The sequence below is a fragment of the Elephantulus edwardii genome, unplaced genomic scaffold (genome assembly GCF_000299155.1).
Source record: "Elephantulus edwardii isolate Elephantulus edwardi_28Jun2011 unplaced genomic scaffold, EleEdw1.0 scaffold00022, whole genome shotgun sequence".
Lineage (NCBI taxonomy): Eukaryota > Metazoa > Chordata > Mammalia > Macroscelidea > Macroscelididae > Elephantulus > Elephantulus edwardii.
The window spans coordinates 6,405,132-6,429,155 of NW_006399772.1; the positions used below are offsets into that span (position 1 = coordinate 6,405,132).

The following is a 24,024-nucleotide window of genomic DNA, read 5'->3' on the forward strand; positions in this document are numbered from 1 at the left end:
AAGGCAAAATGGACAAGGGACTTCAGGTATTAATAAAGATATTTCTGGATTTTGTAATATTGTCAGCTCCGAAGAAGGTGCAATTTGTTGTGACTTCTTTGCTTATTCCAATATTCATATTTACCTAATTTTGAACATGTAACTTTTGTATTTTTCCATAATGAGGCCCTCATTCCCTACCCGCCCATAAGACCTGTATGCACACCATCAACAGGGTGCTTCATAGGCACTTTCCTGCACTTCACGAACATTTTAACTCAGGAGTCATGAAAGACAGGACTCCAGAGTTCATTTTCCACTTTGAATAGCATGGCACAGTACAGTGCCAAAAGCATCGTGACAATAGGTCAACAATAAAGGGAATGAGAATGTATGATTTTTAAAACGATTTGTCTTCTTTATTACTTAAATCTAGTTTAGTTAATTTAAAATAGTTAGAAGGAAATTAATCACATTACAATTGAATCAGGATTAATGACATGACTTCTAAGTAACTCTTTATACAAGAGGCATACTCTTTATTTTTTGGGGCCATCCTGGTGACAGAGCTGAGTGACACACTGACAGTGAAGCTCAGGGATGCAACAAAAGCCAGAGAGAAACTCTTACTTCCAGGACTTACCGAGAGTTCATAATGTACAGGAAATAGAAGCACAGAAACAAATAGACATGTGCTAATCAAATATAGGCCCATACTAATCGTACTGAAAACCCGTTCATTATGTAATAACCTGGGGGTTCTGTGTGTGTGTGTGTGTGTGTATTGTGTACCACAGAGTCGGCTCTGACTCACAGCTGACCCTCTGGAAGGTTTTCAGAGGCCATTAGTCTCATGGGAAGTGACTGCCCATCCTTTCTCTATGGAGCAGCTGCTGGCCCAGCCGCTGGCCTTGAACCACATGCCCTTTGCACTGCAGCACAGCTTCTTGCCACTAGACTACAAGACTTCCCTATGTAACAACAGCCTATTAACTAAAACTTCATGTATGAAAGAGAATGTAAGTACCTTTATAAAGTTTCCAAAAGTCATAAATAAGCTTCTTTCAAAGAATAACTTGATTTGTTCAGTATGGAATAAAATTCACTTAGGAAATACTAATAGTAAAGCACTTTATTCTGTTCAGAATTGGAGAATGAGTTATTTCTTTGGCATACTAACTATGCAAGTATATAATTCCTAGATGAATTGTTAGGATTCAACCTAATTAAGGAACAGATTTTAGAAAGGAAATATGGCTCATAGATCATATATGATGCAATAATTTCAGCAAAGTATGGGCAAAGATCAATAATCATACACTATGTTTCTGCAGCAAAATGCATGACGATTTACACCAATAGTTTAAAGATGATGTTGTTGTTATGAGTCAAGTTGACTATGACTTAGAACCACCCTATGAACAACAGCTCTGAACCTTGCCTCTTTCTGAGTCAACCTCACTGTTTCTGATACATCTGATCCCACTGCCATAGTCACTGTGTCAATCCATGTCATTCGAGGTCTTCCTTTTCTGCACTGACTCTCTACTCTTCCAAGCATGATGTCCTTCTCCAGGAACTGGTCCCTTCTGGAAACAAGCCCAAGGTATATGAGATACAGCTTCAAAATCTTTGCCTCCAAGGAGCAACTCGGTCTCACCCTCTTCAAGACAGACCTGTATCCAATACTTTTCCCCAACATCACAATTCAAAGGCACAGATTCTTCCTTTGTCATTCTTCTTCACTGTTCAGCTCTCAGATGCATAGTAAACAACTGAGAAGACCATGGCCTGGATCAGATACACCTTAGTTTCTAGATTGACTTTCTTGCTCTTTAGCACTCTGTAGACGTTCGTGACAGCAGATTCCACTAATACAACTTGTCTTTTGAATCAATTGCTAGGGCCACAGTGTTGATTGTGTTAATGAAGATGTTGTCAAGTGCCATCAAGTCCAGCACCCTACAAACTGTCAAACTAAACCCTGGCCTATTCTAAAGCCCACTGCTGAAGTCACTGTGTCAATCCATTTTGTTGAGAGTCTTCCTCTCTTTCGATGACCCCCTCCCCATCTTTCCAAGCATGATGCTGCTTTCTAAGGAATAACCTTGTCCAGCTCCATGTCCAAAGTTTGAAAGACAAAGCTTTGTCATCTTTGGCTCTAAGAGGTTCTCTGGCTGCACCTTTTTCAATCAATGTGTTTGCTATAATAAACATTATAGTTGGCCCCTTAAATCATTCTTAATCTGACCTTATGGTAAAATGAATTCAAGTCATTACTACCATCACTATGGCATTGCTATGACAAAGTTTACAAAAAAAAATAGGGGAGTTTTTTTCCCCCCAAGTTTGGTGGTGGTGTGTTGGTTTTTTAAATTATTGATTAGGGATGGTGCCCCCTCTACATCTCTTTACTTTTACTTCTCTTCTTATAGAAAAAGGATAAATCACTTGTTTTTAGTCTCTCAAGGCCTGGGCAGTGTTATTGGTGTTTTCTACCAAGCCCAGGTCTTTCAAAGTAACTCGGAGCACAAACAATAGAAGGAGCTATTGCCCTCCTGGAGCAGGACGGCAATTGCCTGGAGCAGCCCCTTTCCCCCAAGGTCTGCCTTAAAAACAAGCTGCCTTTTCAAATGTTGCATGGAGCCACAAAGGAGGAGAAAATGATCTTGCAAAATTTATAGACGGGGAAGCACGGCCAGAAATCATGCCTTGAGCTATCAAAACAGGGTCCATAAATACTGAAGGCTCGAGGACCGTCTCAACAGAGCCCTGGTGAGGATGCTGGCAACCTAAGTGCTGCCTCTGCCATTTCTCACCTCTCAGCCCTGGGAGACAAGTGAGGCTCAGGAGCAGCATGTAAACAGCCTCATTTGATACAGAAGGACCATAAAGTTATGAAATGGATGTAATCTGGCTACTCAGAACTTTCACCTGCCAGGGGCTCGATCAGCACAGGCTTTCATCTTTTCAAGGCAGATAAAGTGGAAGAGAGGACCGTTAACTTGAGGTGGTAATGAATGAAAGAGACAAATGGGGGAGGGGGGCTTTCAGAGAAGCTTTTAAAGAGCCAGACACAGTCACTCCCAGGGGATTTTACATGAGGCTCTAGGCTGGAGCTTTCAAGAAGGATTTGCCTCATGTTGTATTCACTGAAAACTAGGAAGAGCAGTATCAAGATCTTGATAAAAGCAGAAATTCTGGTTATTACTTACGTTTATGTTAATAGTGATTTTTTTCTTTTTTGGGACGAGAACTGTTCACTAGTGAGGAAAGAGTCCCACTCCAGCCAAAAGCAGCAAGAAACACAGAAGAAGCTTATTTGCTACCTTGCAATTCTTAAAAAAACTCTGCCTCAAGGAAGTCATGGTGTGTTATTACCCAGATGATTAATGTTTTGATAGTTCTACAAACTTCTGTTTGACGAGTCTATTAGAGCAGCCGCACATTTATTCTTCCAATAACCGCAATGATGTAGAACAAAGATTTATTTCATTTAGATTTTTATTTCCCTCTATATTGAGTCAGCCAAAGAAATCCCAAAACTATTAGTTTGATCGGTCCCCGGCCTCACAGCCATCTCCTGTGGGCAGAGCAGTATCTTGACCATATGGTTAAGTCTAGAAGTAGCACCATCTAAATAGGCCCTAAATCCAAGTATGCCACTGTCGTTGTGTGCCATCAAGTGGGAACCAACCCAAAGCAGAGAAATATAGAATGTGATTTCCAGGATAACTGGTTCAATATGTCTCTTAATGTTCATGTTGTATTTCTCTTGTAGTATAATAATCTTCACTTGAAGAGTTTACGTACAAGTATACACAGTTTGCTATTGTGGTTTGTCTATATTGACTGCTGCTGTGATGTGCTGTCGAGTCGACTACCACTCACAGCAATCTTATGGAAAACAGACCTGGACCTTGCCCTTTCCTGGGTCATCCTCATTTGTTCTCTCATTGGATCTCTCATGAGTATCTCTCATATGTTCAAGGTCATTGTTATAGTAATTTCGTCAATCCATCTTGTTGAGAGTCATCCTCTTTTGCAGACCCTCTTTTACAAGAATCATGGCCTTTTCCAAGGACTGGTCCCTCCTGACAACATGGTCAAAGTATGTGAGGCAATTTTAGAGTTGCACTTTCTCCAAGGCAAACATATTTACTTTTTTTGACAATTCATTGCATATTCAATACTCCAACATCACAATTAAAAGGCATCAATTCTTCTTTGGTCTTCCTTAGTCACTATCAAACATTCATCTGTTCTTTATAGAGCGAGTCTCTTCTGTTCTAAATTAATTGGTTACATTACTTTATACATGTCATAATACTTATGACATCTATAAATAAGGGTATACCCTTATTCACTGTTGGTGGGAGTGTAAAATGGTGTAACCACTAAGGAAAGCAGTATGGAGCTTTCTCAAAAAGTTGGAAATAGAAATACCATTGTTGTTTTTGTTGTTGTTGTTAAGGGCCATCAAGTCACAGACGACTCATAGCGACCCTATGAGTGAAAGACCTAAACACCTGTGTAACTTTGGCCATTTCTCCATGTTCATAGAGTTTCTGGAGGCAAACACAATATATAAACGAAAATATTAAATAACATATAAACATAACTTTAATCTCTAGAAGTGAGAGAGCTTCATGCACAATATCCCTTCATAGCAAATTGGTTTTTATTATTTTTGTGCCTTTCTGTACTTCAGTAATCTACAGAATACTTTGAAATGCAGAGTTCAAAACATAATAAAAGGATGAGAGTCCATTGAAGAAGATGAAACTTTGTCTCCAAGTTAGCTACTCCACCAATGCTCAGACGACAGGTAAAGTGACGGCACGGGGCATTGCTAAGCAAAGATGAGATGCTTTGGAAGGAGTGGAGCCTTGCCCAGATCCCATTAGTCCTGTTCTTAGCTGATGCTCTGCATATCTGAACACGCTTATATATTCTACATACCATTCCTGCTTCAAGGCTCTCATGAAACAATGTCCTTACCCAGAAACACTGAGTTTACCCAGAAAGGTGTTTGCCTGTCCCTTGTTCAGAAGCAGCAGCCAAGGGGCCAGCAGCTTGATTCATGGAGAAGCAGCAGAGGCGGAAAAGTGGCTATTGTATCGGATAATGTTTTGTGGCAGCCCCCTTGGGAAGCATCCTGGGGCTTCTCAATTCCAGATGACAGGGATGGGAATTGTGACTGAAGGGAGCCATCAGATAATACTTTAATTAAGAACACTTCCCTTCCACCCAGGAGGAAACCCTCAACTGACTCTTGGATGTACCAGTGAATTAAGTCATTCTTTTCTATGAATAGAAATTCCACTTTAGAGAAATAAATACACTCAAAATCATTGGTTATCCAAAATTATTAACTAAACAATTATTTGAATAGGGAAAGCAGTCATGTATGCATACAAATCTGTTTTGCTATCCACCAAAAAATACTCACAGGAGGAATTTAGCATATTTTTAACTGAAGAACATGTTTCAAGGGCATTGATGTAAGAGGGACCATTTCTAAGGAAGCAAAATTTCCATTTCAAGCATGTATTAAAACTGATGCCAAGTGCTGAGTGAGGTCATATAAAGTAGAAAAATAAAAATCCCCCGAAATATTCTGTACTTAACACTAAAAAAAATTCTTTCAACTTGAAAGACTACTTTCATAAAATACAGAAGAGACAGTTTTCCCTTTTTCTTTTTAAAAACAACTCTTCTTCATCTCTTATTTTGTATTTGCTTACCTTAAAAAAGGAGCTAGTTACAGTGATTTCTGTTTTGATGGCCTTTATCAGTAAACAGGCTACTGGTTTTCCAACCTTTCGTTTTGGAGCAATTTGACAGGATGTGATTTATTGTACTCAATATTTTGTCCCTTAGTCACTTCCCTGGCTGAAATTTTCAACCTTCCTTTGGTGACATCTTTGTGTTCATGGCAGATGGACAGTGACCACAGGATATAAACTGAACAGCTGTCCACCTCTCCTTTTGTACCTTTCTCCCTTCTACCTCTAACCCCATTCCCTCTCTTCTAAAATGTTTGGCTCTTCATTTTCACTGTTATTGCTCTCATAAGGGTAGATAGAGGGATTGCTTCTCTTCCTCTTTAGAGAATACCTACACCATTTTTGAATCATTGCCAGGTAAAAGGTGCTCACCCTTTTACGAGTTTCCTGGAAGCCTACCATCTATGCTTCCACCAGCGCCTATATGAAAGGAACACAAGGCGGAGAAATACACAACAGCTTTGTCAGATTCCCTGCTGGGCAGCTCTTCTTATCCCCAGAGGCAGGCCACATAACCTATGCCTGAGTGCTCATCCAGGCCCATTTTCTAGGAAGATGAATCCACACTTAGGTGGCAGGTGTTAAGTACCTCCCTCACCTCCAGCAATCTGGAGACTTGGCATCACTGCCCTGGCTGCTGCTTTAGCCATGATCTTTGGTCCCAGGTCCTGTAAACAGCTCCTGCCTTGTTTTCCCCGCAGGGTACCACCCCCCACCTTTGTTGTGATGATGATGCTATGAGCCGGCACCATCCCTGCTCTCCAGGATCACTACCAAATGGTGAGCTCTGGCCTCTGGACTTCCCAACAAGCTGCCCAAGCCCCTGAATTTCTGGACACTGGGGGATGCACCCTTAATTAGCAATGATTTGTGCTGCCTTCTTGGTTTTTCTCACACAAATGGATGGGCTTCACTTACTGGATGATAAATTCCTTGAGGCCTGGATGAGTATCTTCTACTTTGCTTTCCTGGGCATACTGTGCTGTATATATTATATTGCACATTTGTTCCTCTTACAGGAGAATTCTAGACCGAGTGTCTTTGATTGATAAAGTAGAAACTCTTACTTAGCTCAGTTCAAGTTAAATATTAGCCATGGATTTCACACCATCTAAAGCTTTATAATCCCTTATCTCACTAGTCAGTAATGGGTGCAACATTGAAAACTAGTCAGAAGTAGAAGTATGTTGAAAAACCTCCTACAAGTTTCATTCAATTCAATTCAGTTAACTAATGTTGTGAGCCCAATTCTGCCCAACATCCAATGAGGGATACTTGTACACTTGTTTTCTTTCACGAAATGCCTACACCATGAAGGATGAAAGTGAATGCACAAAAAAGGCCAGCATAGAAATAAAAACAGTAAAACAAGCATTATGAAAAATAAAGACAAGGGAAGGAAATCAGAGAGATCAGGCTGTGGCAACAGTATGAGTTTCACAGAGGAGCAGTGTTTGACTGAGACCATTAGGTATGAATGCTAGGGACGAATTCCTTCTGTAGCTGCAGTTGATGGCTATATCTCATATACTGCAATAACTCTCAATAAAGATTAGTAGAATGGATTTATGAATGGACTACTGGTACACTTATGAATGAATAATTGATACATTTAAGTCTCATCAAAGTGAATGACAACATATTGAATATTTAAAGAGAACAGGCAGAGCACTTGCTTTCACACTGTATATTTTAACTCATATAAAGATAATATTTTATTTAGTTATGAGTTTTAATAATTCAAAAATACATAAAATTAATGCTCAAAAGTCCTTTATCAGAACTTGATACTTAGTAGCATTTTGTAGCACCTCAGAATATTCCCTTGTTATTGTGTAAATGGAGACTTAAGAATTTGGGGTAAGGCAGAGTTAAAATATATAACATTTACATTAATTGGATTTTTAGAAAGACATACTCTCTAAAAAAGAAATAGATTAACTACCAAATGAAGAGAAAGGGTCCCTGAACATCAGTCTTTTCTCTCTGAGTAGATGTGCGTGCGTCGGTATGTACAGTTGAAGTAGAACTGACTCATGGCTAAGCCTCCAGTGGGTCTTCAGAGGCAGTAAGTCACATTGAAGGAGACTTTCCATTTTTTCTCTTGCAGTGGTGCTGGTGAATTCGAATTACATGCTTTTGGGTTGGCAGCAAAACTCCTTACCACTAAGCCACCAAGACTCACATAAATTTATTTATTTGAATGTAAATAAATGAAATGTCTTCAGCTTGGGTTTGGGATGTGTTTATATTAGAAATAGTTTTTGTTTTGTATTAATCTAGATCGTGGATGATCTGAAATATAAAATCTTAAATAAAGTTACTTGGATATATCTTAAATCCAAGATTCTTATGCTTAAATAAACCATGCAGTTAACACTAAAAGCATATCGTTTAATTGTTACTTTTTTCCCCTAAACTCTTGTGTTTAATTTATATTTGCTCTGAGTCAAGTCAGCAGAGAGCTTGCTATTCTCTCACTGATTTCCTTGTTTTCATGAGTGGCTGCCACTATTTCATAACAAATTCCCCATGGTCTAACACTTACCAAGGAGAGTGAGTCCTGAATAAATGAGAATCTAATTTAGAAATATACTTGAGTGAGTTCACACAGGAAATGAGCAGTAATTCCCACCAAAGAAAGGAAGGCTCAATGCTTCCTCACCTTGAGCTTCCTATTGTCAAGTATCAGAGTCGAGAGTTTTTCTACTGAATCAAATTCTGAGTAATTAAGATGTTTATGAAGTAGGCTCAAGGGAAATACTGCTTCCTTTATACTAAATGAAAGATAGTATCATTTATAAGTCACATTTTCTCTATTTAAGGGGGAGAAATCGCCAGATTTCTTTCAATTCATCAGTAAGAGTATCTCTAGCGTTTAAACCTCCACTTTTCATTAATCAAAATACATGCTTGTAAAACAAACAGCTCTCATTTATCTCAGAGATTCTACAGCAAATACAGATTGTAAGAGCATAACTCATGACTACGGACATTTTTGTATCTTAATCTATTTATTATTTCTGTCTTGAGACAATCAAAGTGAAAAAAATAAGCAAAACACACACACACACACACACACACACACACACACAGAGTCTTAAATATACCCTTAGGTAAACCCAAGTTTTTATTTCAGGTAATAATTCTATAAAGTATTACGAATAAACAATACATACGTTTCAGTCCATTTATAGTTCAGTAATTACACATTTGGATAAACACGTATTTTATCTACTTAACGGAAAAGCATATTTTATTCACGGATCCTTTTTCATTTATTAAGTCCTGGGACCACTTCCCCTAGTATCCATCTAGGTATAAGATGTTTACACGATAACTTTTGCCTCATGCCTGCGGAATATTTTGATGTCTCTGCAATGATTTTCTGTCACTCAAGGCAAAGCCTATTTCTGAGCTTCTTAGAAAGATATACAATCTCCTCCCTTGCAATTTATAGCCTCTGAAATTTCTCTGGAGTGTCAGCTATGGGTCAGGTTTGACTTGATGGCAATGAGTTTATTTTTTACTACTATGATGTATAAGAAAAACCTCCCAAACCAAACTATATATTCTTCAGGGCCAATATTCATAAGTGCTTTACCTCTATTACTTACTTGACTAATGGATCCTAGACATCTGAAGAAAGAGGCTAAATTGAACAGCTAGATGACTTAGTAAATGCATGGTAACTGAATCAATTCAGATTTGTATCAAGGAAAGAACAAGTCCACAAATCATCTTTCTTAAGAGAAGATTTCATATCATTTCTTTACTGCTTAATAAAAATGGAGGGCCTTTTGCAGACCTCTACTATCCATTAAAAAAACCCCAAAACAACAAACCCTTGATCTGGCCTGATTAACTATCTCTCTATACATACTTTCATGTAACAGTGCCCACATCAACCAAGTCAGCCTTTTTTAGAAAGGTACTCATGTTACCCTCCTGTAACTTGTTCGTTGTGTCTTTTCACCTGGACAATCCTTTTCTGTACTTTCCAATGATTCATTCAGGTATTATTCTAAAATTTAACAAGCTCAGTTCCTTGATGCTGAGCTGGAAGCAACTCATAACTGTTGCAAAATGTTGGGAAGAAAGCGAAGGCCCCTGGCCAAGACAGATCGCCTAAGCTCCAGACAGGTGCAAGCCTCCCAACGGCCTTTAATATGGGCTAGAGAAAGCTCCCCTGTGTTTGGCTGGACCGGCTTGAGAAAGCTCACCACCTAGGAAGATGGCTGTTGCGTCTGTTGAGCTGGGAGTGGTCTGCATGAGGCTGAGAGGTTCTCCTGAACAATCCACTGGGCTCACATCTGTGAGCCCACCATTATCTGGTCTTCCTGTATATATAAGTGCAGTGTAGTACCAATAACATTGAGTTGGATTGAGTCTCTGATCCTCTCCCGGAGTGGTATATCTCCAAGTGCCATCAGAGTGTCGCTGTTAAGTTGCCTGTGAACTGACAGCGAAACACAGCTGCCCCTCCATAGGGTTCCAGAAGCTGTAAACTGCATGGGGGGGGAATGCCAATATTTCTCCCTTGGAACGCTGATGGATTCAAACTGCCTGCCTTTGGGCTGGTTTGTTGTTGTTGTTATGTGTCGTCGGGTCGCCTGCGACTCATAGCGACCCTATGTACAACAGCCCTAAACTCCGCTCTGTCCTCTGCCAATCGCACTGTCTCCGACACTCCCATCACAATTATCCCAATCACTGGATCAATCTACCTCATAGAGGGCCTTCCTCTCCTGCGCTATCCCTCTATCCTCCCAAGCATGATGTCCCTCTCCAAGGACCAGTCTCTCCTTACAACATGTCCAAAGTATGTTAGACGGAGCCTCAGAATCCTTGCCTCCAAGGAGCCACCCGGTTTAACCCTTTCCAGGACAAATCTGTTTGTTTTTCTAGCAGTCCATGGTATTCTCAGTACTCTTCTCCAGCACCACAGCTCAAAGGCATCAATTCTCCTTCTATCCTCCTTGGTCATTGTCCAACTCTCTGATGCATAACAGGTGATTGCGAAGACCATGGCCTGTATCAGACGCACCTTAGTCTCCAAAGAGACACCATTGCTCTTCAGCACTTTGGAGAGGTCCCTAACAGCAGACTTTCTCATGGCAATGCGCCTTTTAATTTCCTGGCTGCTGGTGCCAAGACTGTTGACTGTGGAGCCAAGCAAACTAAAGCTGTATACAATCTCAATCTCTTCACCATCCATCCTGATGCTGCCAATTGGTCCAGTGGTGAGAATCTTTGTCTTCTTGACATTGAGCCTCAAGTCATATTGTAGGCTGCAGTCCTTGACACTCTACAGCAGGCGCTTCAGGTCCTCTTCAGTTTCAGAAAGCAGGGTTGTGTCATCCGCATAACACAGATTGTCGATAAATCGTCCACCAATCTTGACCCCACATTTCTCCTCATAGAGCCCAGCCTCCCGGACAATCTGTTCTGCATATAGGTTGAAAAGGTATGGAGATAGGATGCATCCCTGGCATACACCCTTCCCAATTTTGAACCATGCAGTGTTCCCTTGCTCTGTTCTGATGACTGCCTCCTGGTCCAAGTATAAGTTTCGCATTAGAACGATCAAGTGTTCTGGGATTCCCATTCTTCTCAGAGTCAGCCATAGTTTGTTATGATCTACACAGTCAAATGCCTTTGCATAGTCAATGAAACACAGATAGACATTCCTCTGGTATTCCCTGCTTTCAGCCAAGATCCATCTAACATCAGCTACCACAACCCCTTCTAAACCCAGCCTGGACTTCTGGTAGTTCTCTGCTGATGTGCTCTTCCAGTCGTTTTTGTATAATCGTCAGTCAAATCTTGTTTGCATGTGAAATCAGTGAGACTGTTCTGTAGTTTCCACATTCTGTTGTAACACTGTTGTAACACATTCTGTTGTAATCTGGCAGTACCGCCTTTTATCCACTAGTTCCCTAAAGCCTCCCTGAATTGCTCTTTCTTCAGGACACAGTCAGGTCCTGCTACCACGAGGACCTGAACATACAGCCCATTTCTGTTTAAAACAATCTGAAAGTTTCTCAACGATTTTCATGTTCCATATGTTTTCAATTCTTTCTACTTTACCGTCAAGTTCTGTCTTCTTACTTTGTTTGTTTGTTTCAGTGTAGTTAGCTTATAAAGAGCTAGCCACACAGTAAACCCACAGTAACATTTTGTTAAGTGAACAACAGCTACAGTATCAGCTTGGCTCTTTGACCCAGCTTTCTGCCTGAGAGAACAGTTTAGAAGCACCTGCGAGATAATGGTTTGTCAGAGTATCATCTCAAATTTTTTTGCCTATCCCAGAGGAAATCTAAAGGAAAAGCGTAAATGGCCCCGATGCTACAACCATAAATTCCACAAGTTGAATCTAATGGATCAAGTGAGTAATTGTAACAGATCGATAAGTAACAGAGAAACGGATATGAGCTCTTTCATTGGAGTGGGGGAATGAAATGTTTTTCTAAGAATTTCTCAGAACATTTTTCAAAATGATTTAGCTGGTGGCAAATTTTTGGTTTTAGGATGCATTTAACGTTGAGGATTTTCAGGATGCTTTTCACTTCCCAACTCATTTGTGTAAGGCAGCTTGTATATGGTGCTTGACTAGAAGGCAATCAACAACATCTCTGTTTCTAAGGACACAAATATTTGCATGTCTTAAAAGACCTAGGAAAGCATTGTTGCTCACCATGGGTTTGGTGGAATTTATTTGAGATATCAGGCAAATCAAGAAATTTCTGTATATATCTGAGGTGCTTGAGATTCTCTTGAAAAATGTTTGTCAAGAAATTGAAAATGTGTACAATATCATTTTAGAAATATCAGGAAAATTGGTCATTTCTTAAACTGTGGTTATGTGTGTTTCATTATACTACTGAAATAATGAATCATTGCAAATTTTCTATAAAATTGCTGATGGAATATCTGAATTCTTATGCTATGCATTTAAGTCCTACAGGACTTCCCAAGGAGAGATACTAAATCATATGATTATACTTAACTACAGAGAACTCTGTCAGCCTAATAAGTAAGGAGTTGCACTGCCAACCTCAAGGCAGGCAGCTTGAATCCACCAGCGGCTCCGTGGGAGAAAGATGGGCAATCTCTTCCCACGAGATTTACAGTCTCTGAAACCCCACTGGAGGGTCGGCTGTGAGTCGGCTCTGGGTCAATGGCAGATGAAATCAACACCACATTTAACCATACTTTCAGTACAGAATTGGAGAATCCCCTAAGCTAATATAAACACTTAACTGTCTACAAGGAGTTTTTATTTATATGTTATTTTCTTTTATTAACTTTAATGAAAGTTTACAGAGACTTAGGGTTTCTAGTCATTCCTTGTTGCACTTTTCTCCCTGCCCACCTCCCTTCTCCCCCAATTAACTCTTCTCCTTGAAAAGTAAAACTCTTTCATTGTTATGCAGTTCCTCCCTCAAGTGCACTCCACTGTTATTTATATGTTCTTAATATAATGTTTGGCTATAAATGCAAATAGCTACTTAACTATAGTTCCTATCTGGTATTTGGTTACTGTTGGGCCTATAACGTTCATGATGAAGACACCAAATTACAACATCTCTGGAATGTGTGTGCCCTAGTCTAGCTCTCACGGCATACATATAAAAAATGTGATGCTTTAATACTACTCTTATAAAACAGACTGACATGGGGGTTGGGGAGAAACTAGGAAAAGAGGGGATAAATAATGAACATAGCATTGAAATAGATGAGTCAAAGAACTGTTTAAAAGAAATATATGATTAGGTATTATTTGCATGACAACAGTCCAGAATAAGAGGTACATAGCAAAGTGGACTGGGGAGGAGGGAGGGAGGGAGGGAAGAAATTGTGCAACAATGAAAGACTCTTTTTAAGGAGAAAAGCAAGCTGGAGGTGGAGGGGATAGGGAGGAAAATGTGAAGCAATGAATGAATGGAAATACAAGTTTTCTGTAAATTTTCATTAAATATCAATTAAAAAAAACCCCTGATGCTACTCTAAGAACTCATGAGACAAACCGAGCAACAGCTGTACCGCCCACGATACTGTGCTCAGGATACAGTGAAGTAGCTACTGATTTGCCAGTAGGTCCCCCCCCCTTTATTCTTATCAATTTTCGTTGTCAGAATTCAGTATTCAGTATGTACATCTTCCAATGAAAACTCTAAACAATATATGACAATTTATTTTCCTATTTTGTTTCATTCTCAAACAAAGGCACAATCAAATGTCACTTTGGGTTCTAAAACTGCCACTCAAAAAGGATATTTTTAATTATAAGCCCAAGATACATGTATGTTGTATGTGTCTCTCCACCCCCTCTCACCAATGTCATCTTTCTATCACTCTTTCAGACGTCAAAGTCTAGATTCAAATTCACGATTGCATAGCAAGTACGTCTTTGGGTTGGTGGACTGCAGGCCTGTGGCTGGTGAAGTCATGGCTCTTGGTATGACATGTGTTTGAGCCTAGTCTTCTAGCCTGGTTCTTTCTCTAGGTTTTAGACCTCAGATACCAAATATTGTCTGGTTATCTTTTGTTCCTTTGCCATCAGCTCTATTGTTCTAGTGGTATAGTAAGGATGAAAAGGAGAGATAAAAGAATCTACGTAGGCTCTTCAACGTGACCTTGCGGTTATGTACCTGAGTTGTAACTGACTCACAGCTGACTCTCCAGTGGGTTTTCAGAGGCAATAAATTTTATGGGAGGAAACCGCTCATCTTTTTTTCCTGTGGAGCAAGTGGTGGATTCAAACCATGTGCCTTTAGTTTGGCAGTGAAGCTCCTTATCACTAGGCCACTAGAGTTCTCTTCAATATAATCCTTCCTACTCCCCCAGCCCCAAATAAAAGGATGCTCTGGTGGCTTACTGGTAAGAAGCTGCACTGCAATTCCAAAAGCACATGGTTCAAATCCGCCATCTGCTCTGTGGAAGAAGGATGGGCAATCTCCTTTCATGTGATTAAACTGCCTGTAAAAACCTGCCGCAGGGACAGCTATAGGTTATTTCTGACTGGACGATTCACAACAAAAACAACTCCTCCAAATAGACCTTTGTTTCTTTTAAGGAAGGATAATTAAATTGGTGTTGGACATCACCTACAATGAGCAGAGTACAAATATTAGAATTGTGAGACACAGTGTTTAAGATAATATTGAAAATCAATACTCACAGCTCTAACAAAAAGAATAAGTACCTGAATGCAGCAGTAACAAACCAGGAGCAGCTTATTTTTTCCATGTTTATAAGTATAAATTCTTGATTCTTGTTAAGAATCTCTGTGTTATTTACTAATCATGCTAAAGCCTTGAAATATTATTTTTTCAGAACCATATCTTTTTTATAAAATGGACTTTGAGCTTCTGTAATTATAAAAGTATTACATGCCCACTGTAGAAAAGTTAAACTGTATCTTGCTAATAGAGCAAAGAAAACCCACTTGGGGGAAAAAGTCACTCTTGTTTTTAACTAATATATGTCCTATTCTAAAGAGTTTGTGAACTAAAGTTGGTAATACTATCATTGTGAGAAGAAAAGAACCCAAATTATAATTGAGTAGTTTCAAGTAACTAATGGAGCTAAAATTAAGACACATGGGATAGGGGGGAAGTGACACAATATCCACGACTTGAAGGAAATATTTTTAGACACAATCAATCACCATGGGACTCCTGGCTGTGAGAACACAGACTTGCAGTTTGCAATAGTGGCTATTGAAGGAAATAGTCATTTTGTTAATGATGGACTCCCAAAAACATTAAAGGAAATATGGCAAAGCCTAGGGGACACTGTCCAGGACCATGGCTACCAGAAGGCCAGCAAACTTCATGTCACAAGGAGAGGCCATGAAGAGGGAGCCTGAAACGGGGCCAAGATAAATAAAACTAGGCCCCATTTGGAAGACAGCATCTTTCTTTTTCTAGAATATTCCCTTAAGTATTTGTAACAGTTTTAATCTGAGTAAACATTAACTAGTAAGGTAATACAACTCTGACAGAATACCATAGTATATTAAAAATCTGTAGAAAGGTCATTTTAAGATATTTTGGACTATTTGTAACATTTTTTTAGTGCCACGCCCTACTGAAAAATACTACTGAGAACACAATGCATCATTTTAAAATATTGAGTTCTTTTTAAGAAAAATCTTAAATAATTTACTGGAAAGTTAAATTTTATTCTTCTTTAAAAATAAAAGCATTTGGCACTGCAATCCTGATTATACAGTAAGATTAAACCAAACATTTCCAAGTTAAATGGCAATAATTGCTAAATACACTTACCAATGGAAAACTGGAGGACAGATGCTGTTGTTGTATTAAGCCCCGTGGTAATCTAGGAAAAATAAAAGATACAAAAATAAGAGCAAACTGAGAGGAGGGCAAAGGGATTAGGGAAAAGTAGTGAAAGGCAGTAAAATGAAAAGGAAAAAAAAAAATAATCTATGAGCAGAAAGTAGTATTTACCCATTTGTTAGTTTATTCTTTTCCAAGTCTGAAGAACAGAATATGTTTCATGTCATCCTATCTGGAATCTGGAACAAAGCTGTGAAATTCCATTTTGGACACTTATGGGAAATTTCTTGGGATTCTGCTGAGACTTGGTGATCACTGAAAGCTTTTGTCTTGGTGGCATAGTGGTTAAAAGGGTTTGTCTGCTAACTGAACTGTCAGACGTTTGAACCCATCAGCCACTCGGCAGGAGAAAAGAACGTGGCAGCTGTCTCTGAAAGACTGACAACTGGAAAATTCTATCAGACAGTTCTACTCTGTCCTATCCAGTCAGTATGGGTTAGAATCAACTCCATAGTAGTGGGTTTAGGTTTTTTGTTATTGTTGTTTGGGTTTTTTCTTCCACCCCAAAATACATACAAATAGTCATAAAAAGGCCACCAAACAAAATTTGGGAAATAACCATAAGTAGAGGGGAAGAAATAATTTGGAAAAGATTGCACAATGGAATATTTCCAACTTTCAAATTACATATGCCAAATGAGGATGACCTTACACTCTGATTAAGATTCTAAATTCTTTCCTCACCAGAGAGAATGAGATGGATTGAATGACTTTCATTAGTCACTAATTCTAAATTCTTCTCTTCACTAGAGAGAATGAGATGGATTGAATGACTTTCATTAGTCTTCCTTTTCACATTGAGTTGATTAGTAAAACTGCCAACTAAAAGTAAGAAGAAAAATGAAAACAAGAAGCACAGTCTATAAGACCTGGTCATCTGGATTTACAACTGAATATTAAGTTATTTATTAATCTTAAATTCAATTAGATAATATTAAAACAAGCTTGGAAGTAGGAGTAGTATTCACTTCCAAAACAACTTGCCTCCGGAAACTCTATAAACTTGGAGAAACTATATAAGTTATACAAGTGTTCAGGCCTTTCATAGGGTTGTTATGAGTCCTCTACAACTCGATGTCACTTAACAACAACAATTTCAGATTGTGAAGGTAAATGTTTTAATCTGATATTCTGAAAACAAACCAAAAAATTACTGCCATTGATTTAACTCAAAGTGACCCATTAGAAAACAGAACCGCTCACAGGCTTTCTATGTTTGTAATTAAAGGCAGTATATTGCCTCATTATCCTTCCCCCCCTCCTCCTTCCTGGCCGCCTCCCATGCACAAAGGAGTTATGACCTTAGGTTAGCAGCTAAGCGCTTTGATCACTATAACACCAAGACTCCGTTCTGATTACTAAAATGCTTTTCTGGAGGACTGATAATGAAATTTTTTTCTGCCAAATCTTGTTATAGGCTTTCAACTCATAGAAACCTTATGTACAACAGCTCTGAACCCTGCCCTATCCTGAGGCAGTCTCACTGTCTCCAACATTACCTATCTCCATCACCCCAGTTACTGTGTCAATCCATCTTTTCTAAGGTCTAGGGTCTTTCTCTCCTGTGCTAACACTCCACCCTTCCAAACTTGATGTCCTTCTCCAAGGACTAATTCCTCCTGGCCACATGCCCAAAGTATGTGAAATGGAGCTTCAAAATCTAGCATCCATGGAGTAACTTGGTTTCACCCTCTCTAGGATAAACCTGTATGCTCTCTTGGTAGTCTAAGGTATACGCAATACTCCTCTTCAGCACTATATCTCAAAGGCATTGCTGCTTCTTCTGTCACTGTCCAGTGCTCTGATGCCTAGCAAGTATTGCAAAGACCATGGCCTGAACCAGGTGTACCTTAGTCTCAAGACTGACACTGTTGCTCTTTAACACACTGGAAAGGCCCATGACAGCAGATTTCTCTAATGGAATTAATCTTTTAATGCCCTGACTGCTAGTGCCAAGAGTGTTGATTGGGGAACCAAGCAAGTTGAAATTGTTAACAACCTCAATCTTTTCTCCATCTATCATAGTGTGGCAACAGTACCCAGTGGAGAATCTTTGTCTTCTTGATGTTGAGCTTCAGTTCATATGGAAGACTATAGTCCTTGACCTTTTGTAGCAAATGTTTTATGTCCTCAGTTTTGGTGAGCAAGGTTATGTCATCTGCATAATGTAGGCTGCTGATGATACAATCCTGATGTCACATTCCTTCTCACAAAATCCAGCCTCTGAGTGATCTGTTCTGCATACAGATAGAAAAGGTATGGCGACAGGACATTTCCTTGACACACTCCTTTCTTGATTTTGAACCATATGTTTCCTTACTTTATTCTGAAGACTGTTTCCTGGTCCAAGTATACACTTCACATGATCACAATCAAGTATTCTGGGATTCCTATTCTTTTCAGTTAGCCACAATTTGTTGTGATCCACACAGTCAAATGTAAACAATATCTTTACCAAAAAACAACCCAAAAACCCCAAAGTGTAACATAATTTCTTTCATTTTATGTTCTTGGAACCAGTTACTCTGTTTCTCCTAAAGGAGCTGGTAAATTAATTGCTGTTTATCTTCATTTTACATTAGCAAAATGATTTAACTGCCATCATCTGAAATATGGTCCTTGACCAGGTTGAATATAATGGGTGAGGATGATTGGCACATAGGCAGAGAAAACGTAAGCATGTGGACGTCCACACCATAGCAGATGTTACTTTTTAATGACTGGTTTTTACTGAAATGAGATGGTTGCCTAAATAAATTCTCAAAAGAAGTACTTTTTATCTTTTCTTTTTAATGTTTAGCATATAAAGCCTTGGTGTGCCGAGATCCTTTGCCAGTGGCTTTTTGTTACACAAATTCTGTAAGAATTACATTTATGAGGGATTTTTTAAAAAAGTGGACTTTTGGGGATTGATAGCTTTCATCAGTTCTCACCTAAACCAGCTTTGACCAGACTAAGTTTTGTAACAGTATCAAATACCAATATCAAGTACTACGATCATAGCATGTTTTTGCTGTTGTTGAGCGCCATCAAGTTGAGTACACTCATAGCAACCTTCTGATGAGCCAGCCTGAACCCTGCCCTATCCTGCGCCATCCTCATCGTGACTGACACACGAAAGCCCAATGCTGAAGACATCATGTCAATTCATCTTCTTGAGGGTCTTCCTTTCCTTTACTGACCCTCCCTATCTTTCTAAGCATGATGTCTCTTTCCAAGGAATAGCTTTGCTTAGCTACATGTCCAGAGTATAAAAGATGAAGCCTCACCATCTTTGCCTTCCAAGAGCCCTCCTTTTCCAAGACATATTTGTTAGTTCTTCTGGCAGTCCTTGGGATATTCAGTACTCTTCTCCAGTGCTACAACTCAAAGGCTTCAATTCTTCTGTGATCCTTATTCATTGTCCAGCTTTCTGATGTGCAGCAAGTGATTGAGAAGACCATGGCCTTTATCAGGTACACCTTAGTCTTCAAACTAAAATCATTGCTTCTCAGCATTTTCCAGAGATCCCTGGCAGTACACATGCCCAATGCAATACATCTGATTTCCTGACTGCTGGCACCAAAGATATTGATTGTTGATCAAACAAGGTGGCATCATTTAAAGTTTCAATGCTTGGAATGCCACATTCTTCTTCATAGAGTTTGGCTTCACAGTTTGGCTCAGCATACAGATGGAATAGGTATGGAAAAAGGAAACAACCTTGATGCACACCCTTCCTGATTTTTAAACTATGCACTATTGTCTTGCTCCATTCAGATAACAGCTTCATGGTCTAGGCATAGATTCTGCGTATGTGTTCTGGGATTCTCATCCTTCTCAATGTTAGTCATGATTTGTTAAGATCCACAGTCAAATATCTATGCACAGTAAATAAAACACAGATAGACATTCTCCTGGTATTCTCTACTTTCAGCTAGTTTCCATCTAACATCAGTAATGATATCAATGTACATCCTTTTCTAAAATCAGCTTGAAATTTGGTAGTTCCCAGTTTATGTATTGTTCAGTTTTGAATGATCTTCAACAATATTTTGCTTGCATGAGATAGTAATAATGATATTGCTCAATATTTTCCAGACTCTTTTGCATCACCTTTCTTGGGAATGAGGACAAATATGGATCTCTTCCAGTCAGTTGGCCAGGCAGCCGACCTCCAAATTTCCTGGTATTAAACTGATGAGCACATTCAAGGCAGCACCTATTAGCTGAAACATGTCAACTGCTGTTCCACTGATTGCTGGGGCCTTATATTTTGCCAATGCCTTCAGTATAGCTTGAACTTCATCTTTCAGCACCTTTGGCTCTTGTTCATACAGTACATCCTGAAAATTTCCCGTGTCAACTAATTCTTTTTGTTACAGCAATTCTGTGTTTTCCTTCTATCTTCTTTTGGTACTTCCTAGATCATTCAAGATTGTGCCCACAACATCTCTCAGTATTGCAACTTGACAACTGAATTTGCTTTTCAGTTCTTTCAGCTTGAGAATTGCCAAGTAACTTCTTCTCATTTTATTATCTGACACCAGTTCTTTGCACATTTAATTGCATTATTTTGCTTTATCTCTGGAGTTGCCCTTTGACATCTTCTGTTCAGATCTTTTACTTCAGCATCTCTTCGTTTTGGCTTCTTGGTGGTTTAATGCAATTTTCATTCTCTCTCATGACATCCATTCTGGTTTTTCCTTTCTCCTATGTCTTTGAAATATCCCTTTTCCTCTCTTCATGGGTGATATATCCAATGTCCTCCCACAGTTCCTCAGGTCTCCATTCACTGGTATTCAATGCCTCAAACCTGTTCTAGAGAGAACTCTTAAATTCAACTGGGATAGATTCAAGATCATATTTTAGTTCCTATGGATTAGTTTTAAATACATATGTTTGACTTGATTACTATAATACAGAGATAGTGTGGGCATAATAAATATTTTAGCTTTGGGAATATAAATATGATATCAATATTAATGAAAATTAGGATTATTTGCTAGTCAGTGAAATGAGGGTGTCACTTCCATTGTAATCAATCTGTCTTCACTCTGCCCCATTAACTCTGTAACACAAACTTATCTTAAGGAAATATGGACGGAGTGAAAACAATCTTCCTGGAAAGTTTTCTTTTTCATATAATGATAATTACCTTCAACATATTTCCTTTTGGCTGAGATGTTAGTGTCCCATCAATCACGTAACTGAAAACTGACCATTAAGTGTATCAACTCAAATGAAGAATAAACCAGAATATGGTGGAACAAATGACCAATTAACAAATGGATTAGGGAAACTAGAAACTTTGGCATTCATGTTACGATAATATCAATATTGATACTATATTCTTAAATTTAAAATATAATTCCTATTGACTAATGTTATTGTTGCTGGTCACTGAGTTGGAACTGACCCACAGCTGATGCTCCAGTGCGTTTTTAGAGGAAGTAAAAAAGAGAATTTACTAAGCAAATTCTTTCCAGAAAGAATAATAAGTGAGGAAATTTCTTACAAAGGCCTTCATTCTAAACTAAATAAGCTTCAGTAATGATTTTTAATTTTGCTTTAAGATTTAGAGATAATAAATTTCATCGTGGTACATGATTTAAAACACCCCAGTAAATATTTTTTTAAAAGAAGTTACTTCCCACTTTCTGCAGGAATATTGTTAACACCTTCTGAATTTTGATATATGAACGCATATTATTTCAATTTGCATCTAATTAATTCTGTTAGTATTCCAACTTCAACCAAAAACTTCAATTCATCAATGTTCTTGAGCTTATATCTTTAATAAATTAAATGTGTCTATTGTCACGAAAGGAGTATTCATGCAGCATAAAAATAAGATCCATGTCATAAAAATTAATTGGCTTTCACATTTTGATGACTAAATCTTTTTTTGATGGACTATTTAGCTTCTCTAAACCTCATTCCTACTCCTTTTCTTTGAAAGGTAGTCTTAAGCAATTTTTTAAAACTATGCTGGAGAAGAGTACCATGTACTCTTGAATGTACCATGGACTGCTAAGAAAACAAACAGGTTCAACATAGAGAGGGTTAAACCAGGCTGCTCCTTGGAGGCAAGGATTCTGAGGTTTTGTCTGACATACTTTGGACATGTTGTAAGGAGGGCCTGGTCCTTGGAGAGGGACATCATGCTTAGGAGGGTGGAGGGACAGCATAGGAGAGGAAGCCCCTCGAAGAGGTGGATTGATTCAGTGACTGGGGTAATGGGGATGGGTGTATCGGAGATGGTGCTATCGGCACAGGACAGAGCGGAGTTTAGGGCTGTTGTACACAGGGCTGCTATGAGTCACAAGCAACTAGACTGCACATAACAACAACAACAATTTTAAAAGAGACAGTAGGACTCACAGCGGTGAAAATGTAACCTGTTACTAAAATTCCCATGATAAGAATAAAGAAGGAGGGATAACAAAGTATGGAAATTCAAATGAAAAGCACGAAGGCAAAACACAAGAGACAGGATAAAAGAGTGTTACGGTAAATGAAGTAAGTAAAAATAATAACTGTTTCTATGTCCTTTTTTGGGAATGTGGAATGAATATATCCTCATACCAGAAAGAAGTATTAAGTGGTAACGAAGGTTTATTAGCCACAGGCTGATTGTTAGTGGTTTCACTGTTGCTAATTTAGAAAGATCAGGTTTCATTTTGCATGTGACACAGGGGCTTGTCATTGGCAAACAAAAGTTCATCAATTTACATTAAAGGGAGGTAGCCTGTTTCTGAGCAATTATGCATAAACCTAAAGTGTTTTATTTAAAAATCTGGCTTGTTCAGAGTATTCTTTCACTTCTGCTATATTTTTAATCCATCAAAGCTCCTCTGTAGTTGGGGACCAGCATTCAAATATAACACAATTGGTTCAGCTACTATTTTTGGTTTGCAAGGAGAATATAAAGAGAATTTTAAGATCAAAGCTTTATTCATAAATTTAAAAGGTTAGAAATTATACATAAATAAAAATATATGTACACATAAGTATACTCAAAACTCCTCCAAATCATTGCCATCCAGCTGGTTCCGGTTCAGAGCAACCCTGCACTGCGTTTCTGGGGCTGGAAACTGCAACAGGAGGAGCGTGTTTTTTTCCTGAGGAGCCACTGGCAGATTTCAATCATCAGGAGAGGTATGGCCTCTGTGTTAATAGTCCCCTGTATGGGTTATGGGTTATATATGTCTGTCTAGCCATCCATGCATCCAAGCCCTCCCTCCCTTTCTTCCTTCCTTCCCTCCTTCCTTCCTTCCTTCCTTCCTTCCTTCCTTCCTTCCTTCCTTCCCTCTTTCCTTCCTTCCATCATCCATCCATCCATCCATCCATCCAACCATCCATCCATCCATCTTTCTTCCACCTGCTCAAGGTGGCACAAACAGCTAAGCATGCAACTACTAACTGAAAGGCTCACAATTCAAGTCTACTCAGAGCTGTCTTCGAAGTATGTCTTGGTGACATACTTCCTAAAGATCACAGCCATTGAAAACCATATGTATCAGAAGGGATTAATCACTATGAGACCTAATGTACTTGACAGCAACTGGATGGTTATAAATCATACCTGTATTTTAAGAAAACCATTCAATTATGGAGATGTCTTACATATAATGAGATTCACTGATGTGCTAATTTTATTAAGGTAACTATTATTTTTTATGTTAAATACATTTTCATTGGGGAAATCAATGATAGGAAAGACATTTTTCATGAGGAAGATCAATCATATCAATTTTAGTTTTTCTTCAAATAGCTTTAATCTATGGCTTTGGTATCAGTATTACTAAAAACAGAAAAACCATCTGTGATTAATTACAAGAGTTTGCCATTACTTTCATGACAGTAAACAAAGACATTAAAGTTGAATAAAAAAAAAGTCTAGTAAG

The 24,024-nt window shown here is 38.7% G+C and overlaps 1 protein-coding gene across 2 annotated transcripts in view; it reads right to left on the reverse strand.

Moving 5' to 3' along the window:
- RELN (reelin) overlaps positions 1 to 24,024 on the reverse strand; it is a 633,193-nt gene that overhangs the window by 298,750 nt on the left and 310,419 nt on the right. For both annotated transcript variants that reach the window (XM_006882611.1, XM_006882610.1), the window contains exon 8: positions 16,064 to 16,115. In XM_006882611.1, coding sequence (XP_006882673.1) covers positions 16,064 to 16,115 — 52 coding nt within the window. The remainder of the gene's footprint in view (positions 1 to 16,063; positions 16,116 to 24,024) is intronic.